At 37.3% G+C, this 26,483-nt stretch overlaps 1 protein-coding gene and 1 non-coding gene across 7 annotated transcripts in view; both read left to right on the forward strand.

Moving 5' to 3' along the window:
- The first annotated feature begins 956 nt into the window (after nt 1-956).
- The window catches only part of MRPL3 (mitochondrial ribosomal protein L3), a 174,190-nt gene continuing 148,663 nt past the window's right edge, over nt 957-26,483 (forward strand). For 4 of the 6 annotated variants that reach the window (XR_009211712.1, XR_009211713.1, XM_058433729.1 and 1 more), the window contains exons 1-6: nt 962-1,198; nt 2,208-2,392; nt 3,436-3,527; nt 5,677-5,775; nt 13,826-13,925; nt 16,165-16,225. Coding sequence is in view for 4 of the 6 variants with exons in the window: in XM_058433729.1 (XP_058289712.1) it covers nt 1,107-1,198; nt 2,208-2,392; nt 3,436-3,527; nt 5,677-5,775; nt 13,826-13,925; nt 16,165-16,225 (629 nt within the window). In the remaining 2 variants the exon portion in view is untranslated. Of the gene's footprint in view, nt 1,199-2,207; nt 2,393-3,435; nt 3,528-5,676; nt 5,776-13,825; nt 13,926-16,164; nt 16,226-26,483 lie in introns of all 6 variants that reach the window. The other 2 variants (XM_032144357.2, XM_058433731.1) reach the window with 2 other exon arrangements.
- LOC116462170 (small nucleolar RNA SNORA58) lies at nt 24,574-24,710 on the forward strand. The gene has a single exon (XR_004246266.1). It is a non-coding gene; the product is annotated as a small nucleolar RNA SNORA58 (small nucleolar RNA).

The following is a 26,483-nucleotide window of genomic DNA, read 5'->3' on the forward strand; positions in this document are numbered from 1 at the left end:
GGGGGGGGCGGGGACAGCATTAGGAGATATACCTAATGCTAAATGACGAGCTAATGGGTGCAGGAAATCAACATGGCACATGGATACATATGTAACAAACCTGCACATTGTGCACATGTACCCTAAAACCTAAAGTATTTAAAAAAAAAAAAAAAAATTACCCTAAAGCTTAATGACTCAAAAAAAAACCGGTAATCATTTATTTTCTCTGGCAATTTCTCCTAGTCAGGATTTCACAAGCTGCCTGCCTGGGAGATTCAGGCTTAACGTCTCCATGAGTTGCAGCCTAGGGCTAGTGGATCCACTTCCTAGGTGGCTCAGTCATGACTGGCTAGTTGATTCCTCTTTATATGTTCCTCCCTGCAGAGCTGTTTGAGTGTCTGCAGGAAATGACGGCTAGCTTTCGCCATAGGGAGCAATCCAAGAGACAAAAACTGCAGTAACAATATGTTTTACGATCCAGCCCTAGAAGGCATACATCATTTCTATGGGTGTAGTCTACTGATAACACATGCCAACTCTGTTTCAGTGCCAACTCTGCTCCTCTGCCAGATGTGTTGTTTTGGTCCAGCACCTAAATTCTGAGTCAGTTTCCTCATTTATAATTGAAAAATAACTGCTTCCTTTCAGGACCGTTTTTTATAATTAATATAGGATTATCAAGCGCTGCTTAGCATAATGCATTGCCTCACAACGGGCACTATTTAGAAGTGTTTTCATTTTCCTTAGCGTCCTCAGGAAATCTGCCCTTATTCTTCTAAAGTTTAAATTCTGAACATTCCTTTTATTTTATCCCTGGAGGGGCGAGTCAGTCCCCACCCACCCCTGCCTACTCCAACTTAGATCCAAAGTAGGACAACGGTGGAAGCGGAACTATAGTTTCCGGGGAGCGACTCCAGTGCCCGGAGTTCATTGTAAAATGCACCGGAAGTGGATCCGGCGGCTTTCTTTCCGTCGCGGAGGGCATCGGCCGGCGACCATTCCGGCGACCATTGCGACAACTTCCCCACGGCTGCTGCGTCCACGTGGCGGTGGCGTGGGGACTCCCTGAAAGGAGAGCGGCGGGGCGCCTGGAAGTCGTGAGTCGAGTTTTCCCGGGCTAATCCATGCCGGGGTGGAGGCTGTTGACGCAGGTCGGCGCCCAGGTGCTGGGTCGAGTCGGAGACGGCCTGGGTGCTGCCCTGGGCCCGGGGAACAGGTAGGAAGGTGTGAGGGTGTCCTACCTGCACGGTTGCGTCCTGAAGCAGTGGAATGGCCTGGTGCAGTTGGGCCTCCCCTGGGTGGAAGAGGAAGGGGCTCTGTTGAGACGTGGGACACAGAAGAATAAGGGCCGTTAACCTAAGGAAGCACGTTCTAAGGGGATTGAAGTGGTGATTTTTAAAAAACGCTTATGAGCCAGCCACTAGCAGCGAACGCTATTAACAGCAATCACATCTTAAAATTAGTGAGCATTTGCCAGGTACTAAGAGCTCTGCTAAGTGTATTAGGTGCCTTATGTAGCCTCACAGGAACAAACTACTATCATAAGGTTTACAGATAAAACTGAAGGTTAGAGAGGTGAGTTAATTTGCCCAAAGTCACTCAACTAATAAGTGGAAAATTGGGAATCTAACCTGAATTTACCTGACTACAAAAGGAGAGTAGACTGCAGAAAGCTTTACTTCTGTTCTGACCCTCTATGCAAGAATTACACCCCTTCGTCCTGACCTCCACCCACTAAGGTCTTTCTTGGTACGTTCACCTGTTCAGAGGTCATGACTTTTGTGGATCTTTTAACTTTGCACACCCAGTTTCTTCACTTCTCTGAACTTAGGCCATGTCATTGCAGGGAGGCGGTGAGCTTATTAGACAAAGATCAGCATGCCACCTTCTGCCACCTCCACTGAATGTAAAACTATTAAGGTACACTTCCAAATGGGTTAGTGGCTTCTCATGTCTATAGGTAGGACTGTTTTTTTGGGAATCTGTTTATCTGCGAGGAGAAGATGAATTTTTTTCTCCAGGGTAACGGCTAACAGTTTAAATGTGAGCCTTATCCGAAGGAATGGGGTGAGGAAAAGGTTGGAGACATGAAAAAAGGTATACAGAATCCAAGCTCTTTCCCAAGGCCCTGACCACACTTTCCAATTTGTGACTTCCCCTTTCTATAATAAGTGGAGGAAGTTTTTAAATTGTGGTTTGGTTTTATTTGTTTTTTCTTTTTATAGAACACACATCTGGCTTTTTGTTAGAGGTCTTCATGGAAAGAGTGGTACATGGTGGGATGAGCATCTTTCTGAAGAAAATGTCCCATTCATTAAGCAGTTGGTCTCTGATGAAGATAAAGCCCAATTAGCAAGTAAACTATGTCCTCTGAAAGATGAACCATGGCCTATACATCCTTGGGAACCAGGTGATTATTTTGTATTTGATGAGCTCTCATTTCCTAATTACTGTGTGGCTGGACACATTTAAAATCATAGTGACCGCCTGATAATTTATCATTTCTTGAATTTATTTTTCATGTGCTGCGTCTGTTTTATTGTGGTTTGTTTTGCAAGTTTATTTCCAACCTCCTAGTCTAGTTTTAGTGAATGTCTGATGATAATAAAGACCTCCTTGAGAAGCTGTTTTATAGGTGAAGGGAGAATCATTCTGCATACATTCTCTTGTTTACTTCAGCTAAAAAGAATATAAGTCAGGAAAGAAAGGCTGGAAGAGTATGATGTAAATTGTAATGTGTTGCATGGATGTTCATCTGGGATGCTTTAGCACTGTAGATTTGGGAAGCATAACCCCTGAATCGGCTCTTTGTGTCTAGAAGGATGCTAAACCCATGTGTGGCCAGAACAAGAGGAGTAAGGCCTTTTCTATTAAGTGTGTGGTCCCTGGTTAGGGTTTATTGTGACAGTCGAATTGGATAGTTATCAAAACTTCTTAGTGAGGCAACTTTACCAGTTTATGCAAAGAATCTAAGTGTCTGGTTATAGACTGACATATTTTAGCAATATATGACCAGTTGTGGCATCTCTAATAGCCTCAGCCGTCTTTTCAGAGTTTGAGTGATAGATGTTTTCTAATGAATAAAGTTGGGTAAGAATTGATACTAGGAAAGCAAAATGATGGACTTACCATGCCCTATATGAATGCCATTATTTAAAACCAGAATATATCTAACTTCTCTATTTTCTTTATTTCATATATTTATGTTTGTTCATTTTACAAATATTTATTGAGCACTAATATGTCATGCCAGGCATGGTTGAAGGCACTGACATCTGTAAAGAACAGTCCTATTTTACTCTCTGAATATATTAGCATATTTCTTATGTGCCTGCTCCTCATACTGAAACCTGATTTTAGGAAAAACGATTTCATCATGTTGGTGAATGTTGCTTTCATGTTGGTGACTGTTGCAAAAGCTTTTGTTCACATTGCTTTGGTTTTAATTGCCAGGTTCCTTTAGAGTTGGCCTTATTGCCTTGAAGCTGGGCATGATGCCGTTATGGACCAAGGATGGTCAAAAGCATGTGGTCACATTACTTCAGGTAAGAGAGAAACAGAAGACATAAGAGATATCTATGTGTTTCAAGATCTATTTGTGCAAACCTTAACAAGAACTATTTGTATCCTGAAACATGGAACTGTGTGGTGAAGAAAGGGGTAATGTTGAACATAAATAGTATTAAAGAACTTATGGTGGTTTCAGGAATGTTCTCACCCTTGCCTGATCAGTGGCCTTCCGATACTGGTATTGGGATAACTGGAGCAATGAATTTTTTTTTAAGTATAACCTAGCCTTTTACAGATCACCTTGTTTACTTCATAATCGGAAAAAAACTCAATCCCATTTTGTTTTCTTTTATGGTGTTCTTTCAACTCCAAATTACACTTTTGATCTTTTTGCTAACAGAATGTAATACTCATATCTGGTGAGGCTGTATTTTGTTCACTAAGATAAGCTATAGTCTAATGGGTAAGAATGTGTGTCCTGAGACCGGAATACCTGAGTTGCAGTCCTGATTCTGCCACTTACTAGTGTATTCCTTGGAGCACTGTGCCTCATCTGTGAAAGATACTCTATTCTGTAAAAGAAATAATTGTGACCTACCTCAAAAGGTTATTGTGTAGATTGTACAAGATGATAAATGTCAGGCACTTGAAACAATGTTAAGTGTCCACTAAATATTAGCTACTATTGTCTTTATCATTATCGTTGTTATTATTATTATTATAGAAAGATACTGGTAAGAGATCATCACTCCCCAAATCACTTTGAGCAACTCAGTTGATCTTGCTGCTTAGTCTTAGGCAAGTAATGATACAGGTGATGTAAAGTAAGAGCTCATGCACCTAAGTGCTTAGAGTGCTAATAAGGCACAAAGAGTCTATAGATCCTTTTCAAATTATTATTGGCTGTGAATGATCAAGTATAAGACAATAGTTTTGTGAACTCTGAAGAAACTGGCGGGGGCGGGGGGCTTTCAGTAATGGCTGGTGGGATTGCAAATTGGTACAAAACCATTTTGGAAAACACTTTAGCATTATGTGGCAAAATTAAGACAGGTTAGCCTTGTAGTCTAGCAATTCCAATTCCAAGTATTACTAGAAAACTTGAGCAGCAGCATCACACTTAATGCCAACAAACTAGAAATAACCCAAGTCTCTGTCCACAGTAGAACGGGTAAACAAATCATGTTATATTCACATAATGAAATGTTGTACAGCAATGAAAATGAACAGAATAGAGCTACACAATATAGTTGAACCTTAAAAATATGTTAAGTGAAGTAAGACATGGAAGAGTACATAAAATCCATAAAATCTGATTCCATTTATATAAAGTTTAAAGCAGGCAATTCTAAATACATTATTAAGCAATACTTTCCAATATAGTAATTATAAAGAAAAATAAATGGTTATCATAAATGTCAAGAGTTATTTCTAGGGCAGTGTTTCTCAAACTTTAGTGAACCTCAGAATCACTTACAGGTCTTATAAAACACAAAGATTCTGATTCAGTAGGTCTGGATTGAGGCCTGAGAATCAGCGCCTTATTAAGTTCCCAGGGGATCCTGACACTGCTTGTCTGGTGACCATACTTTTGAGAACTTCTGCTGTAGGGTAAAAAGATGAGGAGATGATTGGGAAGAGACACACACGGGCTTTTGGGATTCTACTTCTTGAGCTGGGTAGTGGTTACATGTATATTTTGTTTATACTCATTTTGTTGTATATGTTCTTTCCTGTATGTATTTAATCTTTTTTTTTTTTTGAGACGGAGAATCGCTCTGTCACCCAGGCTGGAGTGCAGTGGCGTGATCTTGGCTTACTGCAAGCTCTGCCTCCTGGGTTCTTGCCATTCTCCTGCCTCAGCCTCCCGAGTAGCTGGGACTACAGGCGCCTACCACCATGCCCAGCTAATTTTTAGTATTTTTAGTAGAGATGGGGTTTCACCGTGTTAGCCAGGATGGTCTTGATCTCCTGACCTCGTGATCCGCCCGCCTTGGCCTCCCAAAGTGCGTATTTAATCGTTTTTTTTTTAATTTATGTTTTTAAGATTGTGGTTGGTGTTAGAGGAAAGATGAGGTAAGTAACTGTAGGGAATTCCTATTTGTCCTAATGTCTCAATGTGGCTGGTTTGTAATGTTAAAATATGTATTGGCACATGCTTAGTTTTTTTATGTTTTTTTTTAGGTACAAGACTGTCATGTCTTAAAATATACTTCAAAGGAAAACCATAATGGAAAAATGGCAGCCCTGTCTGTAGGAGGAAAAACTGTATCACGTTTTCGTGTAAGGATGTATTTTCATAGCTAGAATACTGCATTTTTCATCAGTTTCGAATCTGGATGAATTTATGTTTTGAGATTGTTCCACAACCACAAACTTGCATTTGTGAGGTAAATTGTGTATTTGGGGGAGGCAGTCTGGCACAGCCATTTTGCCCAGGAGTCTTGGAGACTCTTGAGTTTGTTCTAATACCTCTCCCTGTATCTGGAACAAGTAATTTTACCTCTCTAAGCTGTAGTGCTTGTATATCTGTACAAGGGAATAAAAATACTACATACCTAATAGGTTTATCACAACGATTAAATTAGGTTTTTCAAATGTGCCTGGAATATAACAGACACTCAGTAGATTTGGTTATTTTGTTATTGTTTTATGTTTCATTTCACTTTCTTCCTATGGAAAATTGTCTTAACTCTTGACACCAAGAGCATGTGGAAATTAATTTTGTGTATTCTAGAAGGAGCTTTCAGTGTTTGGGAGAAAGCTGTATAAGAACCCAAATCAGATTTTTTTTAATAAAGCATTTTTTTTAAGTAGAGTACTGAGTTTGTAGTTTAAGTTTGGAAAAGCTGCCCAATGAGTATCCTGTATTGAATAACTAAAACCAGAAAACCTTTCTCAAAATGGTAGTGGTTTTCAGTAAACATCTTTAGGTTTACTAGAACACATTGCTTATCTCTAATACAAACTTTTTCTTCATTGCAAACTGTTTATGAAATGAACAGGGCAGAAATTAGGATACAGCCCATACTCTGACTATCAAAACTATCAGGTGTTTATCCTACCAACTACTTTATTTTCTTATCATAGTTAACTTTTATTGAACATTTATTACATGCCAAGTGCATAAGCATTACGCCTTTTTCATTTGTTACTTTATGTAAACTTTTCAGCCTCTGAGGCTAACGCAGTTAACTAACTCATTCAAAGTCACCCACTGGTAAAAGGTAGAGCGACAGACACCAGAGCCTTACTTAACTGTGTCTTGATATCTACCCACTGGGAGCTCATAAGCTAGTGAGGAAGTTACACAAATAAACCAGCCATCCCAGTACAATATTATAAATCCAAGGAGCACAGAACCGGAGACAGCCAATTCTGCCAGGGAGAATCCCAGGAGGTTTCACAGGGAGGAGAATAGAAAGGAAAATGGGTGTTACAGGCATGCCAGAGAGAATGACCTCTGCAGAAGCAGAGACAACATGGAAGAGCATGTGTGCTTGGGGAGAGAAGTGTAATGTGGCTGCATTTTAGTGTGCAGGCCTGGGCCAGTGTTGGGAGGGTGGTGAAGCTGCAGCTATCAAGGTAGCGCGTGAGGTTTAGACTTCATCTTATGGACTTTGAGGTGCTTTCTGAATTCTTTAACTAGGTCAGTAACTTGTTCAGATTGTTAAATTAGTTAACTAAAATTTTAAAAATCTGATAGGAGGAAACAGTTTTTAGGAGATTGTTTTAAGAGATCAGGAGAGAGTTGATAAGAGCCTTTAGAAGCAAGGCAGTTGCATTGAGATTGGAAGGGGCAGGGATTGGAAAGGACTGGGTGGGAGGACAGAACTAGGTCAGTGCTGATTCCATACTCTGGGATAGGAACAAGGAAAAGGGAAGCTTTGGAGGAAAGAGATGTTTGAGATGTTCACAGGAAATCATAGTTCTGTAAATGGTGAGAAATACTGATTAGTCAATAAGTGGTGGTGGAAATCACTGAAATCTGTGACATGGTTTATTTTGTTTCATGTTAGAGAAGTTAGCTATTTTTGAATATTACGGTAGCATACTCCATTTATTTTTCTTTAAAGCTTTGTCATAATATCTGTGCTGCTATTCTTAACAGTTTAGTGACTAACAAACTCGGGTTTCAAATAACTCCATAGTAATTAGAGTACAATGAGATATTTATGGGAACTTTTTAAAAAAATCAAGTGTTTGACTTTTTAAAAATTTGTTATGTACCAGCCTTCATATGAGTAATTCTTTGGTTTGATAGATGCCACTGTTTTCTACTTGATTGTACTTCTGTGTTTTTGTAATGACTAGCATCGTCATCTTTATTTTCATTACCAGTTTTGTAAATTGATGCCTTCATGGCCTTGATATTTGTAAATCAAGCATGCTAGGGTAATCCCTTCTGCCCCAGCCAGGTCTGTGAGGATTGCCTCCTCTGAAACATGAGGTGGTGAGAAAACAAGTGATGTGGGATCAGAAGAGTTGAATTCTAATCCTGATTTCTACCTTTAGGTCCCCTTTACTCACCTTTTGAACATCTATTTTCTTACCCATAAAAACAAGGAATAGTACTTGATGGTCTCTGAATTCTTTTCCAGTTCTGAAAGTCTCACATTGGTTCTCTGAATATTTTAATTCTCAAGAAAAAACAAGTTTGGAGAAAAAAAGTACATGGGAGCTCAATTTATTGTATTTTACTTAGTGATGAAGATGTGTTATCAAAATTTTATGAAAGTAATACTAATAGTATTACTATAACTACTAATAATTAAAAATAATACAGAAATGATAGGTATTGCATTTCATAGTCAAGGGTGTTCACACATTTTTTTCTCTTTAGCTTATTCTGATAGCTTTATTCTCTTCAGTGGTTACATAGCACAGGAGGGTGATTTGGTTGTTGTGTTCTAATGTTGTGGTGGATTTTGACTCACTTAATTTACATAAACTTTGAAAACTTCACTTCTCTAGCATAGAAAGTACTGCAAAGGACCTTCTTTCTTCAAGATATAAAATTTCTAAGTCCAGGTGACGTTTATTACAATAACGAAAAAGCTTTGTCTATAAAATGACCTTTCTTCAAAATGAAATGTGAAAATGAAGTTTTAGAATTCTTTGTATATACAGCATTTTTGTTTGAAAACAAAGATTTTTGAAACTAAAAGTATATAGACTTCCATATTATAGCTCTCAGGAAAAAATGCAAATAGATTGATTATAGAGGATTTTTTAAAAAATGAAGACCTATGAATATAAAATTTTATATATCTAAACATTTGGAAATTAAATCACTTTATAATAGTGTTAGAACTGTTTTCTTTTAATCTGTAGAGAATTTATGCCTCCAAGAAATTAGACTACATTGCCTTTTTATTTTGTACCTTATAAATAAAAACTGATGTGGTACATAGTGTTTTTGAATGAGGAAGTTAAGTGGCCTTAAACATTGATTAAATCAATTCATCTTAGGAGGAGAGGCATTTTCATTGTGGGAAGGATAATTGCAGAGAACTTTGAAGTGGGGGAAAAGAATGCAACCTCATAGATGGGATTATCCAAGCGTGACAGTACTGTCAGCCTTTTAAATTGCCTTTTGAAATCATTTACTTATTTAGAAGTTTGAAAAAAAGAAAAAAGTCTTTTACACTGCTTCTGGTTTTAACTCTACTTGAGCATTTGGTTTTCCTGCTGACTGAGACCTAATTAGTTTTATAATATTTTGATTTTAAAAGAAAAAAGTATTTACTATTAGTTAAATTGGATGATAATCAAGAAGTATGTTTTACCTTGGTTCTATTTATGGTTTAGTCTAAAAAGTTACTTAGGATGAGATGTTTATATTGTCTGTTTTGTGTTACTAGAATAGTAAAGGATTTTCCTCAGAAGCTTCCAGATATGCCTAAAAAGCTGGCATTAACAAAATAATATGCTTTTAAAATCATGTGGAATAGGTGAATGTCAAAAATAAACTTGAAGTCTATTCTAAAACTTAATAAATCTGAATTTTATACGTCAGGAAAATAATTTCAAGGAGCCATACTGTTAAATGAAAATTTTGGTTTGCTCTTGTTGCAGAAGTGAGTATGAATGAAGATGAAAAGCAGGGGACTTGATAATAGTGATGTTGGGTGTTAGTGTTAATTTCAGCGTGTAGGAAATAATAGAGAATGATTGGAATGAATTTGTGTTATCACTCTTGTGGAGGAAAGGATAGCTTCTTGAGAGAACTCTGTGAGGTGTAGAACAGTCTTCAGTGGACATCAAAGTAGAGCTTCTCGGCATTTGTTGTAGGCTCCACTGGAGAGCCCCAGGGGGATTCCTGGTAAGTTGTAGACTGATCCAAAAATTAAACTGTGTGCTTACAGGCCAGTGCCACCCAATTTCATGTCAACTATAGGCAACTGAGTAAGTTATAAGTACTAATGGTTTACATTTTAAACTGAACAAGTAACTAAAGTTTGCTGAGTATTCACATATTATATTCTACAAACAAGTCTGACTCTGCAGGCGCTTCATTGGAATTTGGGAGAAGGATACTTTGTTATTATCAGTGTCATCTTGAGTTGATAAGGGTTTTTTAGTTGCTGCTATTCTTGCTTTTTGAAAATTACAAATTACTATTGGTTTGGTTTTATAATAGTTTCTTGCCGATTTGTTCGTCCTCAGAGCAAGTCATGATATATCTCTTAGGCCTATACTTTTACAGTAACTAGACCTGAAGATTGAGGCCACAAACACAGTAACGTCGTGTTCCAAGAACTGATGCAGCAGAAGAGTAGAAAAGTGGGAGGAGTTAGACAAACTTTTTCCCAGATGGTTGCCTGTCCGTTATCTTCTGTTTCTTTTCATCGTTGGTTTAGCCCACTTCTTTATAGTCTAACCTGCCACTGTGCTTAGCTGTAAAGTCAGAGACACAGATGAATAAAAAATAGCCTTTACCATCCAGGTGCTCACAGGTCAGCATGCTGACCAACATTTGAGTAGATAAGTGTATGGTGATATGGACAGTAATTGAGATAGTCCAGTGTCTAGTGTTGGCATAGACAAAGGAGCAATGTGCTGTGGTAAGGCTGCTCAGAGAGGGATCTGGATAGGAAATATAACTGAATTTAGTACTAGAGACATGTACTTACATTTCCCAATGTGAAGAGTGCCTCTTTCACCAGAATAAAACCAACACAGATACCTCTACCTGCTGTTTCTTCTTCCTCAACTTTGAAGCTTTGGAGATGCAGGGTAGGGAGGAGATCACAGATGGAGAGTGGTGCAGACAGATTCAGGTAAGCATATATAGAGTACCATAGCCATTGGGGGCCTGCAGGTTCTTCATTTATGGTTAGAAAGTTGGGGGAGAGCGAACAGCAGGAAAATAGATGTACTATGTTATATTGTGATGAAAGAGGCACTCTTCACATGAGGAAATAAAAAGTGGCATAACTTTTTTGTCAAGTCCTGTAGCAATCTATATCGAGTCTTAAGAATTAAGGTGGGGGGAAGACCCAGGAATTATAAGAAAATAAGATGTCTATAGGTTTTGTTTTTAGTGGCACTGGTTGTAGTGATATTTACAATAGCAGGACAGAAGGCAGGAGTGGAGAGCAGACAGCAGGATCTACCAGGAGCTGGGGATATAGCAGCAACTAAAGCAAGTCTACCATTACATTTGGGTAGGTTTGGGGGTGAAATGGGGAGGCTGTTACATAGAACAGGGGTCCCCAACCCCCGGGCTGTGGACTGCGCTGTGGCCTCTTGGGAACCAGACTGCACAGCAAGAGGTGAATGGCAGGTGAGTGAGCATTAGTTACCACCTGAGCTCTACCTCGTGTCAGTCAGATCAGTGGCAGCATTAGATTCTTATAGGAGCGCAAACCCTATAGGAGCTGTGCATGCGAGGGATCTAGGTTGCATGCTCCTTATGAGACTCTAATGCCTGATAATCTGAGGTGGAACAGTTTCATTCTGAAACCATCCCTCTTGCTGCCTCCATTGGTCTGTGGAAAAATGGTCTTCCGTGAAAACCAGTCCCTGGTACCAAAAAGGTTGGGTACTGCTGATATAGAAACAGTAAAAAATGTGTATCACGACACATGGAGATAAATGCTTTGAAGGGTAATACTAAAAATGTAAAGGATTTTTCTCGGAAGCTTCCTGGTATGCCTAAAAAACTGGTATTAATAAAATAATATGCTTTAATAAAATAAAAGTAGGCTGAGGGGATAAGTGACAAAAAATGGTGCTATTTCAGATTGAGTAACTAGACAAGGTAAGTTTATATTTTGATTGATACCTGAATAAGTAAGGGAGCCAGTCATGCAAAAATATGGCAGAAAAGCATTCTAGACAGAGGCAATAGGATGTGCAAAGGTCTTGAGGCCAGTGTTTGATGTGTTCTTGGGCCAATAAGGGAGTGCATTTTTTCTGAAGCAGGGTGAGTCGGGAGGAGAGTAAAAGATGAGGTCAGATTGTGTAGAACATTTTAAACCATGGTAAGGACTTAGGACTTGATTCTGCAGGAAGTAGAAGCCACTGTAGATATATGATATGGCTTGAGTTTTAAAATGATAATGCCAGCCTGTGAATTGAGAACAGACTAGAGAGTCAGGAGTGTGGAAGCTTGGAGACCAGTTAGGAGGCTATTGAAATAATCCAGGCAGAAGATAGTGGATGAGGTTGACATTGGGATGGGGTGGTAAGTGGTTGGTATGGGTTGTATTTTTAAATAGTCTGGAGGAATTGCTGATGAATGGGACGGGGAATGTGAAGAAGAAAAGAATCAAGGGTGACTAAGATTTTTGACCTATATGGCAGCATTATGGAGTTGCCTTTTTTATTGAGATTTGGAAGAAGGCCAGGGAAGGGCAGGCTGGGTGAAGGGAGTTGAGTTCAGTTTTAGACACGTTAAGCTTAAGTTTCTGTATGACATTGAAGTGGAGATAATGACTTGGCAGTTGGACATGTGAATGTATAGTTCAAAGTAGAATTTGGAATTGAAGTTACAAATGTGCAGACATTCACATATATGAGAACCAAGAGAGTAGTAACTGGAAGCCAAGAGAAAGTCTTCCATGGAGAGAGTGGTCACCTGTGTTAAGGATTGCTGATAGATTCAGTAAATGAATATCAACCAGTGTGGTTGACCATATGGAGATCCTTGGTGAATGACAAGCACTTTCCATTGAGTGCTAGGAGCTGAAAGCACTGATTAAACTGGGTTCACAGAATGGGAGGAGAGAAAGTAGACTTGGCAAGTCTTTCCAGGAGCTTTGCTGTAAGGGGGAACAGAAAAATTAGCTAAAGAATATGTGGCCAAGAAAAAGTTTGTTTTAATATGTGAATTATTGTGACGTTATATATAGTGATAGGAAGTTCCAGTAGAAAGGGGGAAAATAATGATTTCTTAGAAGAGAGTGGGGACAATTTCAGGAGGAAACCATTGAATAGGTGAGAAGGGGTGGGAATTAGTGCTTTTAATAAAAGTATGGACAGCTCATCTATCAGCATGATTTCCAGCCCCAGTTTGACATAGAGATCATGTGAGGTGCCTGAAAATTAGCAGTGCCTAGACCCCACACTAGACAGTGAAGATACAGTCTCTAAGCAGAGGGCCCTTGCTGTTGGCATTTTCTAGAAGCTCTCCATGTGCATCTCATGTGTAACCTAGAGTAGGGTGGGAGGATAGTACTATTAATATATTAGTGCTGGTATAGACAATTTGATTTGGTAAAAGCATGGAGAAGTTCTCTTAATTCTTTTATTTGATCAACTCAAAGGGAGGAAGAGGAAACAGTGCTGAAGATTTTAGAAAAGGATGTGACTTAGTTTTCTTATAGAGTGTGAAAATTATTTAACCAGAGATATGTAGGTATCTCTAGATATAACCAGGCCACATTTGAGATTCTGAAGTTTGTGGTCATAACATTTAAATGTAACATACCATGTTTTCTTCCAGTTTAGAATAAGTGCAGAATAGGCAGAGAGTTGATTTTTCGGGGTTTGGGTTCTTAATTCAGACAGTCTCCAGTCAGAATTTAAATATGAGCACAACTCTTTATTTTCCTGCAGAACAGAGGTCTTTCCTAGTGTGCTATATTTGAACACTGTGTACATGGTTGGAATCTAAGTAGTAAGATTATTCACAGAGATGTAATAACATATAGCTATAAATCTCACCTCCCTTAAATAAGGGGAATTGGGTGCCCTTTGTTCATTAAGGAATAAGGTATGCTTTGATTTATTTTCTGGGGTGTTAATAACTTGGTTTAGATCTCTGTTCATTCAATTCCACTTTTAATATTCAATGTATTACTTTTATGTGCTGCTTTTCCTCTAGAAAGCTACATCCATTTTGGAATTTTACCGAGAACTTGGATTGCCGCCGAAACAGACAGTTAAAATCTTTAATATAACAGATAATGCTGCAATTAAGCCAGGTAATTTGAGGTTGGGGAGAGGAGGGAGGTAAAAATACCCAAATATGCAATTTGTTTAATGTCACCCCTTTCAATAAAGCTACATCTAAAATGCAAAGTCTCAAACACTTACTTTTAAATACAAAACTTTATCTGATTTTTTTTTTTTTAGTGGAAAGACCTGTAGAGAACTCTTTGCTTTCTGTGAGAGAGGGAGGAACACTTTTAAGTGTTTAATGTAGAGAGAGTTTAACATTTGAAAAAGCCACCTCAAAGCAATACACTAACTTTTAAAATTCAAAGATCATTGTTCACAGGATGGCATTCATGAAAAATAGCCAGGCTCTTGCTTAGATAGAAGAACTGGAGAAAACATAACAACAGAAGGGACCGACCATAGCACCTCAATGTAAAGATTCTTACTTAAAATTTCCAAGATATTTTGCCTAATTCGTGGACTGTCAAAAAGTAAAGATTTGGCATATGATTATATTGGCTCATATGGTTAGCAAAATATAACCTTTTGATGTCTGAACTTCAGAAAAGCTCCCTGATCTCTGAACTTGAGTTCTGACAAGAAGACAGTAGAATGCTGTTTTAAGATTTGGTGTTTAATATCTGAACTAAACTGCTTTAAGTAAAATACAGTTGCAGTAGGCTTTTATTGGCGTGACAGAGGGTCGGCCTTGATATAAGGTAGGATTAAGAGTATTCTTGAAGTTAAGATTTTGCAATTTTAAGGCAAGGTAAATGGAATTAAACAAATAGAAAAGTTAGTAGAGGTACTTGGGCCATTGTATATTAGAATAGTTTATAATGGAAATACTTTAAATATAAAGGGATAGTTCTAAAATATATGGTTGTGTAGACAGTTCTGAAGCACTTTTTAATATTCTGTTTGGTATTAACACATCTAACTTTCTTAAACTCTTTATGTTTATGATAAAGATAAAATTAAGCCACATTAACTTTTGCTGTAGTTCAAATCATACAAAATTGTTTTTGGGGTCAAAATGGTCCAAAATCAGCAATTCAACCTCATAAAAGGTCACTTAATTTCTTTTTAAAAAATTAATACTATTTTTGATTGATAAATCATTATTATATACATTTATGGGATACAGTGTGATGTTTTGATAATATGTAGACAATGTGGAATGATTAAATCTCTATATTTTCTTCATTCAAGGTTTTTCTCTGCCTATATAAATCCAGGTTGGGTTATAACTTAAAGGAAGCCCCCCCCCCCCCCCCCCCCACCGAAATCTTACAGCAGTTTACTGCTTGTATTAAATAAAATATAACTATAATCAACTTTCAGTTACATTCTCTACTACAGTGGTTTCTGCCATTTAAAAAAGTGTATCTTATTTGATAATGTTTATTCTTCACCAAGATAATAAATTTCTTGCTGTCAGGGTTTGTGTCTTATATTCTTATATTCTTGAATTTCTAGCTGCACATATTTGTAAGTGTCCTATAAATGTTTGCTAATTAATTGCCAAATAGTTCTCATAAATGTTACTTTCAAGTTTATGTAAACAATATTATGAAGGGCTTTGATTCATTACAAAATTTAAACCTTTTTAAAATAACATTTCCCAAGTACATTTAAAGTAAGACTTTATTTGCATACAACTAGTTTTGTAAACGTTTCTATATAAAATTTAATAAGACTATCTATAAAGGCAATTTTTTGCTATTCTAATTATCTAGGCATGAACTGGAGAACTATATTTTGTTGGTACAATGAGGAGTTCACCCAAAATCTGATATGTAGAGGCTTTATATAGATGTCATACATACCATGATCCTTACACACCATATGAGGGACTTGGGTTCAAGTAATTGTTTCCTGTTGTCCAGTGGGTGCAAGATATTTAATGAAGCCCCAACATTTTTTAGTTATTCTTGTTTTTGTTTTCCCAATGTGAAAACAAGAAACATATCTTAATTTAGTATACTGTTATTCACTAAAACAACCAAGAATCATCAAATTTATGTGTTTGACAGCAAGAACACCGTGTTGTCATGGGAATCACTCATTTCAAACAGCACCACTTTTGGTCTCTGTGAAGTCAGTCAAAAGACCTATTTGTTGAATAATTTCATTGTTTGGATATTTCTAATTGCAGAAGAGAATCTCTTACCATTTTTGAAATCAGATAGCTAGAAGCCTTCCTGGATATAGTTTATGTTGAATGAAGTTGTTTCTGTGCTGTCAAATTTCATATTGATTTTTCATTTTCTTTTCATAAAGGCACTCCTCTTTATGCTGCTCACTTTCGTCCAGGACAGTATGTGGATGTTACAGCCAAAACGTAGGTCCTCATAGCGAGTTCTCTTTTCCTTTTGTTTTCATCTATTAAAAGAGAACAGAGTAAGTGAAAGAAGTACAGTCTTTCAAGTCAGTGAATAAAGGATAAATATATTTCTCATTCTGAATTCAAATCTTTCATGTTACCTATTATACTGGTTTTTAAATTGTGCCAAATTAATTGTATGTAAAGAGTTCACATCAGGTTATAGCTTTTATTTTTATTTGTTTATTTTTTAATTATACTTTAAGTTCTAGGGTACATGTGCACAACGTGCAGGTTTGATACATAGGTATATGTGCGCCATGTTGGTTTGCTGCACCCATCAACTCGTCATTTATATTAGATATTTCTCCTAATGCTCTCCCTCCCCCAGCCCCTCACCCCTGACAGGACCTGGTGTGTGATGTTCCCTGCCCTGTGTCCAAGTGTTCCCATTGTTCAGTTCCCACCTATGAGTGAGAACATGTGGTGTTTGGTTTTCTGTCCTTGCGATAGTTTGCTCAGAATGATGGTTTCCAGCTTCCATGTCCCTGCAAAGGACATGAACTCATCTTTTTTTATGGCTGCATAGTATTCCATAGTGTATATGTGCCACATTTTCTTAATCCAGTCTATCATTGGTGGACATTTGGGTTGGTTCCAAGTCTTTGCTATTGTGAATAGTGCCACAGTAAACATATATGTGCATGTGTCTTTATAGTAGCATGATTTATAATCCTCTGGGTATATACCCAGTAATGGGATTGCTGGGTCAAATGGTATTTCTACTTCTAGATCCCTGAGGAATCGCCACACTGTCTTCCATAATGGTTGAACTAATTTACACTCCCACCAACAGTGTAAAAGCGTTCATATTTCTCCACATCCTCTCCAGCATCTGTTGTTTCCTTTTTAGTGATTGCCATTCTAACTGGCATGAGATGGTATCTCATTGTGGTTTTGATTTGCATTTCTCTGATGGCCAGTGATGATGAGCATTTTTTCATGTGTCTGTTGGCTGCATAGATGTCTTCTTTTGAGAAGTATCTGTTCATATCCTTCACCCACTTTTTGATGGGGTTGTTTGATTTTTTCTTGTAAATTTGTTTGAGTTCATTGTAGATTCTGGATATTAGCCCTTTGTCAGATGGGTAGATTACAAAAATTTTCTCCCATTTTGTAGGTTGCCTGTTCACTCTGGTGGTAGTTTTGTTTTGTTTTGTTTGCCATTCAGAAGCTCTTTAGTTTAATTAGATCCCATTTGTCAATTTTGGCTTTTGTTGCCATTGCTTTTGGTGTTTCAGTCATGAAGTCCTAGCCTGTGCCTGTGTCCCGAATAGTATTGCGTAGGTTTTCTTCTAGGGTTTTTATGGTTTCAGGTCTAACATCTTTAATCCATCTTGGATTAATTTTTGTATAAGGTGTAAGGAAGGGATCCAGTTTCAGCTTTCTACATATGGCTAGCCAGTTTTCCCAGCACCATTTATTAAATAGGGAATCCTTTCCCCATTTGTTGTTTTTGTCAGGTTTGTCAAAGCTCAGATGTTTGTTTCTTCAACATAAATGATAATTTCATTTCTTTTGATGCCTCAGTTTTCTCCTTTTTGTTGCATGATAATTCTGCAGGGATTATTCTGACTAGGAACCCTCTGAAAAATATGCCATTGTTTACAGATGCTCTGGGATAGGTTTGTAATCACAGAGATTGAGCCAGGGCACCTTTTATCAAAAGAAACTGGGTGAGTGCTAGTATCACTTTCCTTCACACGGTTAAGATGCATTCTTTCTAGTTTCAAATATAGGTCATTGCAAAAGCTGCTGGCTGCTTTAATCACCTTCATTTCGCTGTTTAGAAATGAAATGTGGGATAGATTGGTAGTAAGATGAGTCTTCTTTTTAAAGAGATTGTAAACCTGTCCCCCTTTTTTTTTCCTGCTTCCTGATTATCATGAACTTGTTCCTAGTTACAAGAACCCCTGAAATCACTGGTTCCTTGATAACTCTGTTTTGCTTTCCTTTGGCAAGAACTCAAAATATTGGAGCTTAAAAGCTTTGATTTGGTTAGTTGGGGAAATATGTGTGTTGTAAATCAGATTATTTTACTTGTTAATTTTTGAATTATTGCATATAAAATGCCACATAGTAATTTTGTTAATTTATACACAGTTAATGTTGTGTGAATTCCATTATGTGTTTTATACAATATGAGACATTCGAAGAAACCATGCAAAGTCAGAGGCCTTTGTTAACATTTGCCTTGTGGCTGGACTTGTGACTAACTTGGATTAGAGCCTAGCTTTTCAAATGCCTATCTTCAGTGAATGCTTTCATCTCATATGCTTCTGTTTGGTTTCCTTGGCTTCTTTAAAGTGATTTTTAAAACTTTAGCTGCCTTCTTGTAAGCATAAAGTAAAAGAAGAAAACTTGTTTTTTCGTAAGATCATTTTCATAGAAAACAAGATTGTGTAAAGCCATGCACCAGCTTCAGGATTAAATAGCTGATAAGAATTGGGGGACAACCAGCGCTGGAATTTAAAGTAGTGACAGTCAACTCTAGAGAAGTGAGGACCTCCATTTGAGAAGTTCACCACTATTATATGGGCTACAATACAATATTCTGTTTAACTTTTACTGTGTTAACAGTGGGGCAGGGTTTTCCTCGCATGTGTGTGTGCATATCTTCATGAGGTATTTATTACTTACGTGAGAATGAATTGGACTTTATTTGACCTTTTGCTAAATGTTACCAATAACTGTAGCTCTTGTAGCTGACATGTTGTTATTGCTATAAGGTGCTTTTAATTTTAAATGCTTGTAAATTTATAGGATTCGTTGTCCTTCTCATCTGGAACTGTTTTGAATTTCCTCTGAGTGTGGCATTGTATTCCCAGCTGCATACACCCGTAGTTGCTGCTGCCTCTTCTCTCTGCCACTGACTTCCCACGTGTGTACATGTACACATACATGTGCATACATTTGCTTAACTTTTTTTTTCTTTTTTAAACTCCTCTCTCTTATTTCCTTAATGCATTTTGGAACTTTTGGGCTCTATCTTCTGGATATTAATCCTGTTAGAAGGGTGAACACTAGGGGAACAATATGTGCAGTGCCATGGTTAAGGGAGTGATGAAAGGACATGGATTTATAGGTTGGAGCAATGGTTCTCATGCTTGAGTGGGCTTTGTAATTTCCTGGAGGTTCAGTTGAGCACAAATTGATGGACCCTACCCACGGAGCTTCTGATTCTGTAGGTCTGGGGTTAATACCTGAGAATTTGCATTTCTACCAAGTTTCCAGGTGATACAGATGCTGCTGGTCCAGAAACACACATTGAGAACCACTGGACTGGAAAATAGAAGCTCATCAGTTAAACCACTTTTCCTCCTCACTCCTCTACCTAGCACAGAATTCAGAATGCCTTTCCTTCCTTAACTCTGCTTGAATTATAACATATAAACATCTGTTTAAAAGCAGGCAAGTTTAATGTAATTAAAATAACATTGCCAATAAAAGTGGGTATTTGTTACATTTTAGTTAGCATAAAACTGAAAACTAGTCTGTTTAGTAATTGGCTTCATTATCTTTTCATTAGAAAAGAGAAAAATCTCAATCCCTAATTTCTTAATTTTTCTCATGCTGTAATGTATTTTAATTATCAATCTTCACTTATATTTTTAGTACTAGATTTCAATGGTTTTTACCTTATACCTTCAACTTTAATTGCTGAGTTAAATGTACTTTAGAAATAACTAAGAAAATTTTTTATATGAACAAACACTGTCTGCATTTCAAGAAAATAGTGTTAGAAGAATCCGTCTACCTCAGGAATGGAATTGTCTGCAGACAGTTTTTTAAAAAGTGGCCAGTAACCAACAGTAACAGCTTCTTGAAGATATGCTTACAATTTTTAAGTGTTCCTTTTAAAATAAAATTTTGTTAGGAAACTTGCTTACATGAAAGATACATTGTGTTTACCTATACTGATGTTGGTTATAATTCTCTAGATAAATAGGTAAATTTACCAGTGTCACGTTAGGGTGTGAGGTGAATATATAATTTACCAGAATTCATTTTAATTTTTACTTGTAATATCAGCAGTAGTTTTTCATCAAAAGGATGGTAGAAGACAAATTTTATTTAGATTGTATGGGGAAGATTTTTACATCTAATAATAAAACTGCCTATCAGAACATTTTTACTTAGTTTTATTATACTATCAATAGATAATGAAGCCTAGTCTTTGAAATTTGGCAGTTTATATAATTCATTCCAAATAAAATCTTTAAACTAGCATGTATCATGATGTCTTTTCTCCCTGCCCCTACCCTGGGTACATTTTTAAGGTTTATGTTCTTGTTCTATAGTAGCAATTATATTCCATTGTAACTTTTAATAGATGATGGTTTAGAGTCTAACATTTTCCCATTCTTTCAGTCTCGATTTTGAAGAGGGAACAACTATAGATAATATATAAATAGTGAGTAAGCTGAGGTATGACTGTTAATTCTATCCCCAGCATAGGATGTTTAGCCCATTTTTTTTCTGTTGAATTCTAGTGGTGCTTATTATAACTTGTAAAAAAAAAAAAAAAAAAAGGAAGAAATGAGAGAAGAATGAAACAAAGAACAAATAAAAAGAAAACTAAAGATGCTTTCTGCTGTGTTTAGGGAGCAGTGTTAGGTATCTGCTTGAAAGGACTTGAAGGACAGAGATGGTAGTGATGCATTCATAATAGCATGGAGAGACACTTCCTGCTAGGTGTCTTGTTGAACTTTGAATTCATGACAGTGCATACCTGAAGTAATTTTTCTCCTGGTTATCTGTAATTTATTTATTTACTTAAAATTTGAAGTCAGAAGGCTTCAGGTACTTAAAATATTTTTTCTTTCTGAAAGAAGGATAATTTAAAAATCTTGTCTACAAGTCTGGGCTGATTAAAACAACTCACGTTTTCAAGAATAATCTTACTACTTTACAGTTGTCGGTGCCCTTTAAATTCTCATTACCCTTTGGTCTGAAAACAGAAAAATAACTACTTGACAATGTTATCATTAGTAATAAATTTTTTTTTTTTTTTTTTGAGATGGAGTCTTGCTCTGTTGACCAGGCTGGAGTGCAGTGGCATGATCTCGGCTCACTGCAAGCTCTACCTCCCAGGTTCACGCCATTCTTCTGCCTCAGCCTCCTGAGTAGCTGGACTACAGGCAACTGCCACCACGCCCAGCTAATTTTTTGTATTTTTAGTAGAGATGGAGTTTCACCGTTTTAGCCAGAATGGTCTCGATCTCCTGACCTCGTGATCTGCCTGCCTCAGCCTCCCAAAGTGCTGGGATTACAAGCGTGAGCCACCGTGCCTGGCCAGTAATAAAAATTAAGGGGAGTGCGGTGGAGAAGATTAGGTATTGGAGCACCTTGGCACATTTACTGAGATTCAGTTAGTTTGGATTCTTTCATTCAAATACCAAAATGTGTAAAGAAGTATTGTTGCCTACCAAAGTCTTAAAGGTGTTTAAACTGTCAACATGGGTTCTTAAAAGAGTAAAGACTTTGTGGGCTGTATACCTAGCCCAGTACACTGTTGAGTGAAGAGTGTCTACATACTGTCAGAAACTCTGCCCACAAGCTCATTGTTCTAACTGGTAGATGTTTGTTGTAAACTCTGGAAGGAGAAAGCAAGGTATGTGCTGCCTTCGGGATACAGTTGCTGTGCTGTCCTGTACATTTTCAATTTTATTTCATTTTTAACAAGTAACTTTATGTACTAGTTATTCAAAGCAGTATGTTTTTAATGTATTAGTGAAACCGTTTTCAAGATGAGTGATTAAACTATAGAGAGAAATAATCTTTGTAAAAATTAATCCCTCTTAAATCAGTCAAAATGAATGATTGGAGAGTGGTGTGTTGGGGTTATATTTAGTTGTTTTGTTGGATTAAAAATTTTATTAGTGGTCATCTATAATTGCCTCCCTATTTACAAAGCAGCATGTTTTTACTCAAGCTCAGCAAAATTAAGGCCTAATAAGAGGCAATGTAAGGTGGTGGCTAAAAGCATGGGCCTTTCAGTAGCTATGTGACCTAGATAACTTTCTTAATCTTTTTGCTGCTTCATTTTTAACATAAGAATAATTGTAAATGTACTTCACAGCCATATTACAAAGATTGAATGACAGTGCATAGAAAGCTGTTAGCTCAAGGCCTGGCACATAATAAATGCTCAGGAGTATTAGCTACTATCACTATTACTGATGTTGCTGCTTTGTAATTAGTTTCAATTTTAAAAAGAAAGATCCATGTTTTCCTGAATAGAAAATATCTTTCGAAATGAATAGAAAACATGACGTTATTAGGAATTCAATTCTGGTGTTTTCTAATACATTAAGTTTTGCCTTTATATTTTATGTAACAGAGTAGTAGCTTTACAAAACACTCCAGGTGATTTTAAGATCACATACTACCTATTGTATCTGGAATTTACAGAGTAATGAGGATGCCCTTGAAATGGCTTCATGCCTCTCCAATTTGCTGGAATATTTTAATATTTTTCTTCTAATCTGTTTCTTGAGAGGCACTATGACCTGGATTGAAAGTGTGGCCAGATGCTTCCATTTCCAGCGATTTGATTTTGGGCAAGTGGCTTAACTTGTGGGGATTTCGATTTCGTTATCTTTAACCTGAGGGTCTGAGGCTAAATGGTTTCTAACGTTTCTTTCAATTCTAACAATCTGTTTCCAAAAAATAATTCCTCAGTTTTCCAAGTGTCATAAAACTTATCTATACTAATGAAGAAATAATACATGACAGTATATTCATAGCTCATGGCAATATGGCTTTCTAATCTATTGAAGAATATTATATGGCTGAAGACCTTCAGAAAATTTGTGTCCTTTCATGATATTGTAGAATTGTTTATTTGTATTTTCTTTTTTGAGAAGAACAGAGTGTGCCCAGGACAGCAAATGTGGTGTTCTGGGTTTATTTAGTGCAGTTGGGAAATTGAGGGAATCAATGCACATTTGACTCTTTGTACTATTAAATGAGCTAGATTTGATGTCAGAAAAGCCGTAAGCAGTGCACTCCTCGCACTCTTGTTGATAAAAATGTTCCCAGATATTGATGGGAGGTTTATGCTTTTTAGACAGAAATCATATACCTGCATTTCAGGTCATGCTGTCACAAATTCATCTTAAAGAGTTACAGCTATACTGATATTCCATGCCACCTTCTAACTCTATGTGAATGGAACACAAAGCAACTGGAAAATTCCACCATGACTGACTTGTGGGCTCAGCAGCTGTTCATCACTGATCAAGTAGGTTTAGACAGCAACACTGAATTGGGTAGAAATTGACTGCCACACTTTACAGGGATCTTCAGTAGAGATGCTATGTGGAAATGCAAGTAAGTAGGAAGCATCTGGGTGAGTTTGCTGAAATGAGGAGAAGCTGTGATAAAAGATTAAAATGTGCCATATTAGTTCATCATGAGTTAAAAGCTAATCTTGAGGGAGATTGTCAACTAGCTGAAAAGCCTTTTATATACATATAATATGTTTTGGGAAAAATTCTTTTTTGTTTATTAGAATGTTTTGTTTGTTTTAAAACTAAGAACATTTGGATAGTTTGAATCTAAAGCATAGTAAAGTGATTATTATATCCTACCAGAATTTCTTTTGATGTTGATTTAGACATTTTGCTTTCATATTCAGTAATACTTTATCACAGTTAAAAGATTTTATCTTAAATCTTTTTTTTTTTTTTTTGAGACGGAGTCTCGCTCTGTCGCCCAGGCTGGAGTGCAGTGGCGCGATCTCGGCTCACTGCAAACTCTGCCTCCTGGGTTCATGCCGTTTTCCTGCCTCAGCCTCCCGAGTAGCTGGGACTACAGGTGCCTGCCACGACGCCCGGCTATTTTTTTGTATTTTTAGTAGAGATGGGGTTTCACCGTGTTATCCAGGGTGGTCTCGATCTCCTGACCTCATGATCCGCCCGCCTCGGCCTCGCAAAGTACTGGGATTACAGGCGTGAGCCACCATGCCCAGCCAGATTTCATCGTAATTCTAATCTGTTTTATAGGTTCATTACAGCTCGGTGTTGATTTTAGCTAGAAACCCAGGTGAATCTCCATTTTCCTGTGAATCCCCATTTTACCATAACAGAGAAGCTGATTTTTAAACCAGTAATTTCTTCACCTTCCCACCCCCACTTCTATTTATTAAATTTTAAAAATGTAGCCTGATTTGGGTGTATTCTTAAAGAAGTCAAGTGTCCTTTCTCCATTTGGTACACAGTTACTGGTTTTTTGAGTGATATATGTACAAGTCACTTAAACTTCTTACAGCATAAAGAGAGAAAGTGAAAACTTAATTTGGAGGGCATACTTGTAGACCTTGCCTGACTGTGCTCATGGCCAGGCAGGGGGGACAGTGTATGCAAGAATAATTTGGAGTTCCTGCCAGCTCTAACCAGCTTCATCAGTGGCTGGATAAATTGCAGGACTCTAAACATTTCCCTGAAGAAAAAAAGAAAACTTAATTTGGAAATAGTTCTAATTGAAAAACCTCTACTTAGAGTATGGATTTTGATTTTTAAAAATTAAAAATCAAATATTTTGGGCTGGGCATAGTGGCTCACACCTGTAATCCCAGCACTTTGGGAGGCCAGAGTGGACAGATCACTTGAGGCCAGGAGTTTGAGACCAGCCTGACCAACATAGCGAAACTTCATCTCTACTAAAAAGACAAAAAATTAGCCGTGGTGGCAAGTGCTACTTGGGAGGCTGAGGCATGAGAATTGCTTGAACCTGGAGGTGGGGCTTGCAGTAAGCCGAGATCCCACCACTATACTGTAGCCTGGTAAACAGAGCGAGAGTCTGTCTCAAAAAAAAAAAAAAAAAGAATCGAATATTTCAGAGGTGATGCAACTTGATATTAAATACTTGGTTGTTTTTTCATGACAATAGTGGGAAGATAGACAATGTAGTATGAAGGGTGTTTGAGGCAGAAGGAACAAAATGAACAAAGGCATGGAAGAGTGGCTTATTTAGGGACTCATGGAGTAATCTGCTATGACTAAGATTTTTCAGTGTTTGGAAGCCAGGTTGGATCCAGTTATAAAAAACCTTATATATTCTAAGCTAAAAATATTACTGGGGAACCATCTAAGTTTGTTTGCTTGTTTTTTTTTAAAGCAGAGTACAAATTTATGTGATTAGATTACCACCTTGGGAATTTTGCTGTAGTGGCTGTGAAGGATCACTTGAAGGAAGAGAGATGTTTGGTTTGTTTCTGAAACACTGCAAGTGAATGGCTGAGGTACTTCCAATTGGATATGGTTGGTACATCTGTAGAATGGGATCATAGCAAAATTCTTGCCAGAGTGCAAGATTGTGGAACTCCAGCTTATTACTAATAACTTCAGGGGTCTAAAAACTTTTTCTCAAAGAATGGGAAGTAAATATCTTAGGTTTGCAGACATTATTATGTTCTCTCTTGCCCATGAGAGAACTAACTCATTCTGCCATTGCAGCTCTAAATTGGAGATAGGCAATATGTAAATTAGTGTGCTTGACTCTATCCCAATAAAACTTTATTTACGAAAACATACGGCCAGCACAGGCCAGTTTGCCAACCCCTCTTTTAAACCTTAGTGAGAAGAGAATCAGGCAGCAAGAGGAAAGAGATTTCTCAAAGAATATTAGGGAAGCAGGAAAATAGGGACGAAATGATGACAATGGAAAGGAGCGGGACGTTAAGGGGTAGAGGAAAGCCCTGTGGAGAGATTCTATTTTAAAAGATCCTATAGAAATCTAAACACTGATGTAAAGAAATTACTAAATTTTTTAGGTTATGATAATGATATTGTGGTTTTGTTCTTCAAAAGTATTCTTTTAGAGATCTCTACTGAAATATTTGTGAATGAAATGATAGGGTATCTGGAGTTTGCCTCACAATAATCTATTGGAGTTGTCAGAGGAGAGGAACAGATGAAAAAAAATAGGTCTTGAGTCAATTATTGTTCGACACTGGATGATGGATACATAGGAATTTATTGAGTTAATCTCTCTGCTCCTGAATATTCCTTAAAACTTCCATAATAAAAAGCTGTTTTAGTAAAAGACTTGGATTTGGGATTTGGGGATTAATCTCAGAGTGAATTCCAAAGAGTAATTGGAGAGGAAGATGGATTGCAGAGAGTGGATGGTAGATGGGAGAAGGAGAAGCAGTTTGTGTTCCAGTGAAAGAGGAGGAGAGATGAAGGGAAAAGAAGGTAGGAGAATCCAG

This window comes from Hylobates moloch, unplaced genomic scaffold, assembly GCF_009828535.3.
Source record: "Hylobates moloch isolate HMO894 unplaced genomic scaffold, HMol_V3 SCAFFOLD_22, whole genome shotgun sequence".
NCBI lineage: Eukaryota > Metazoa > Chordata > Mammalia > Primates > Hylobatidae > Hylobates > Hylobates moloch.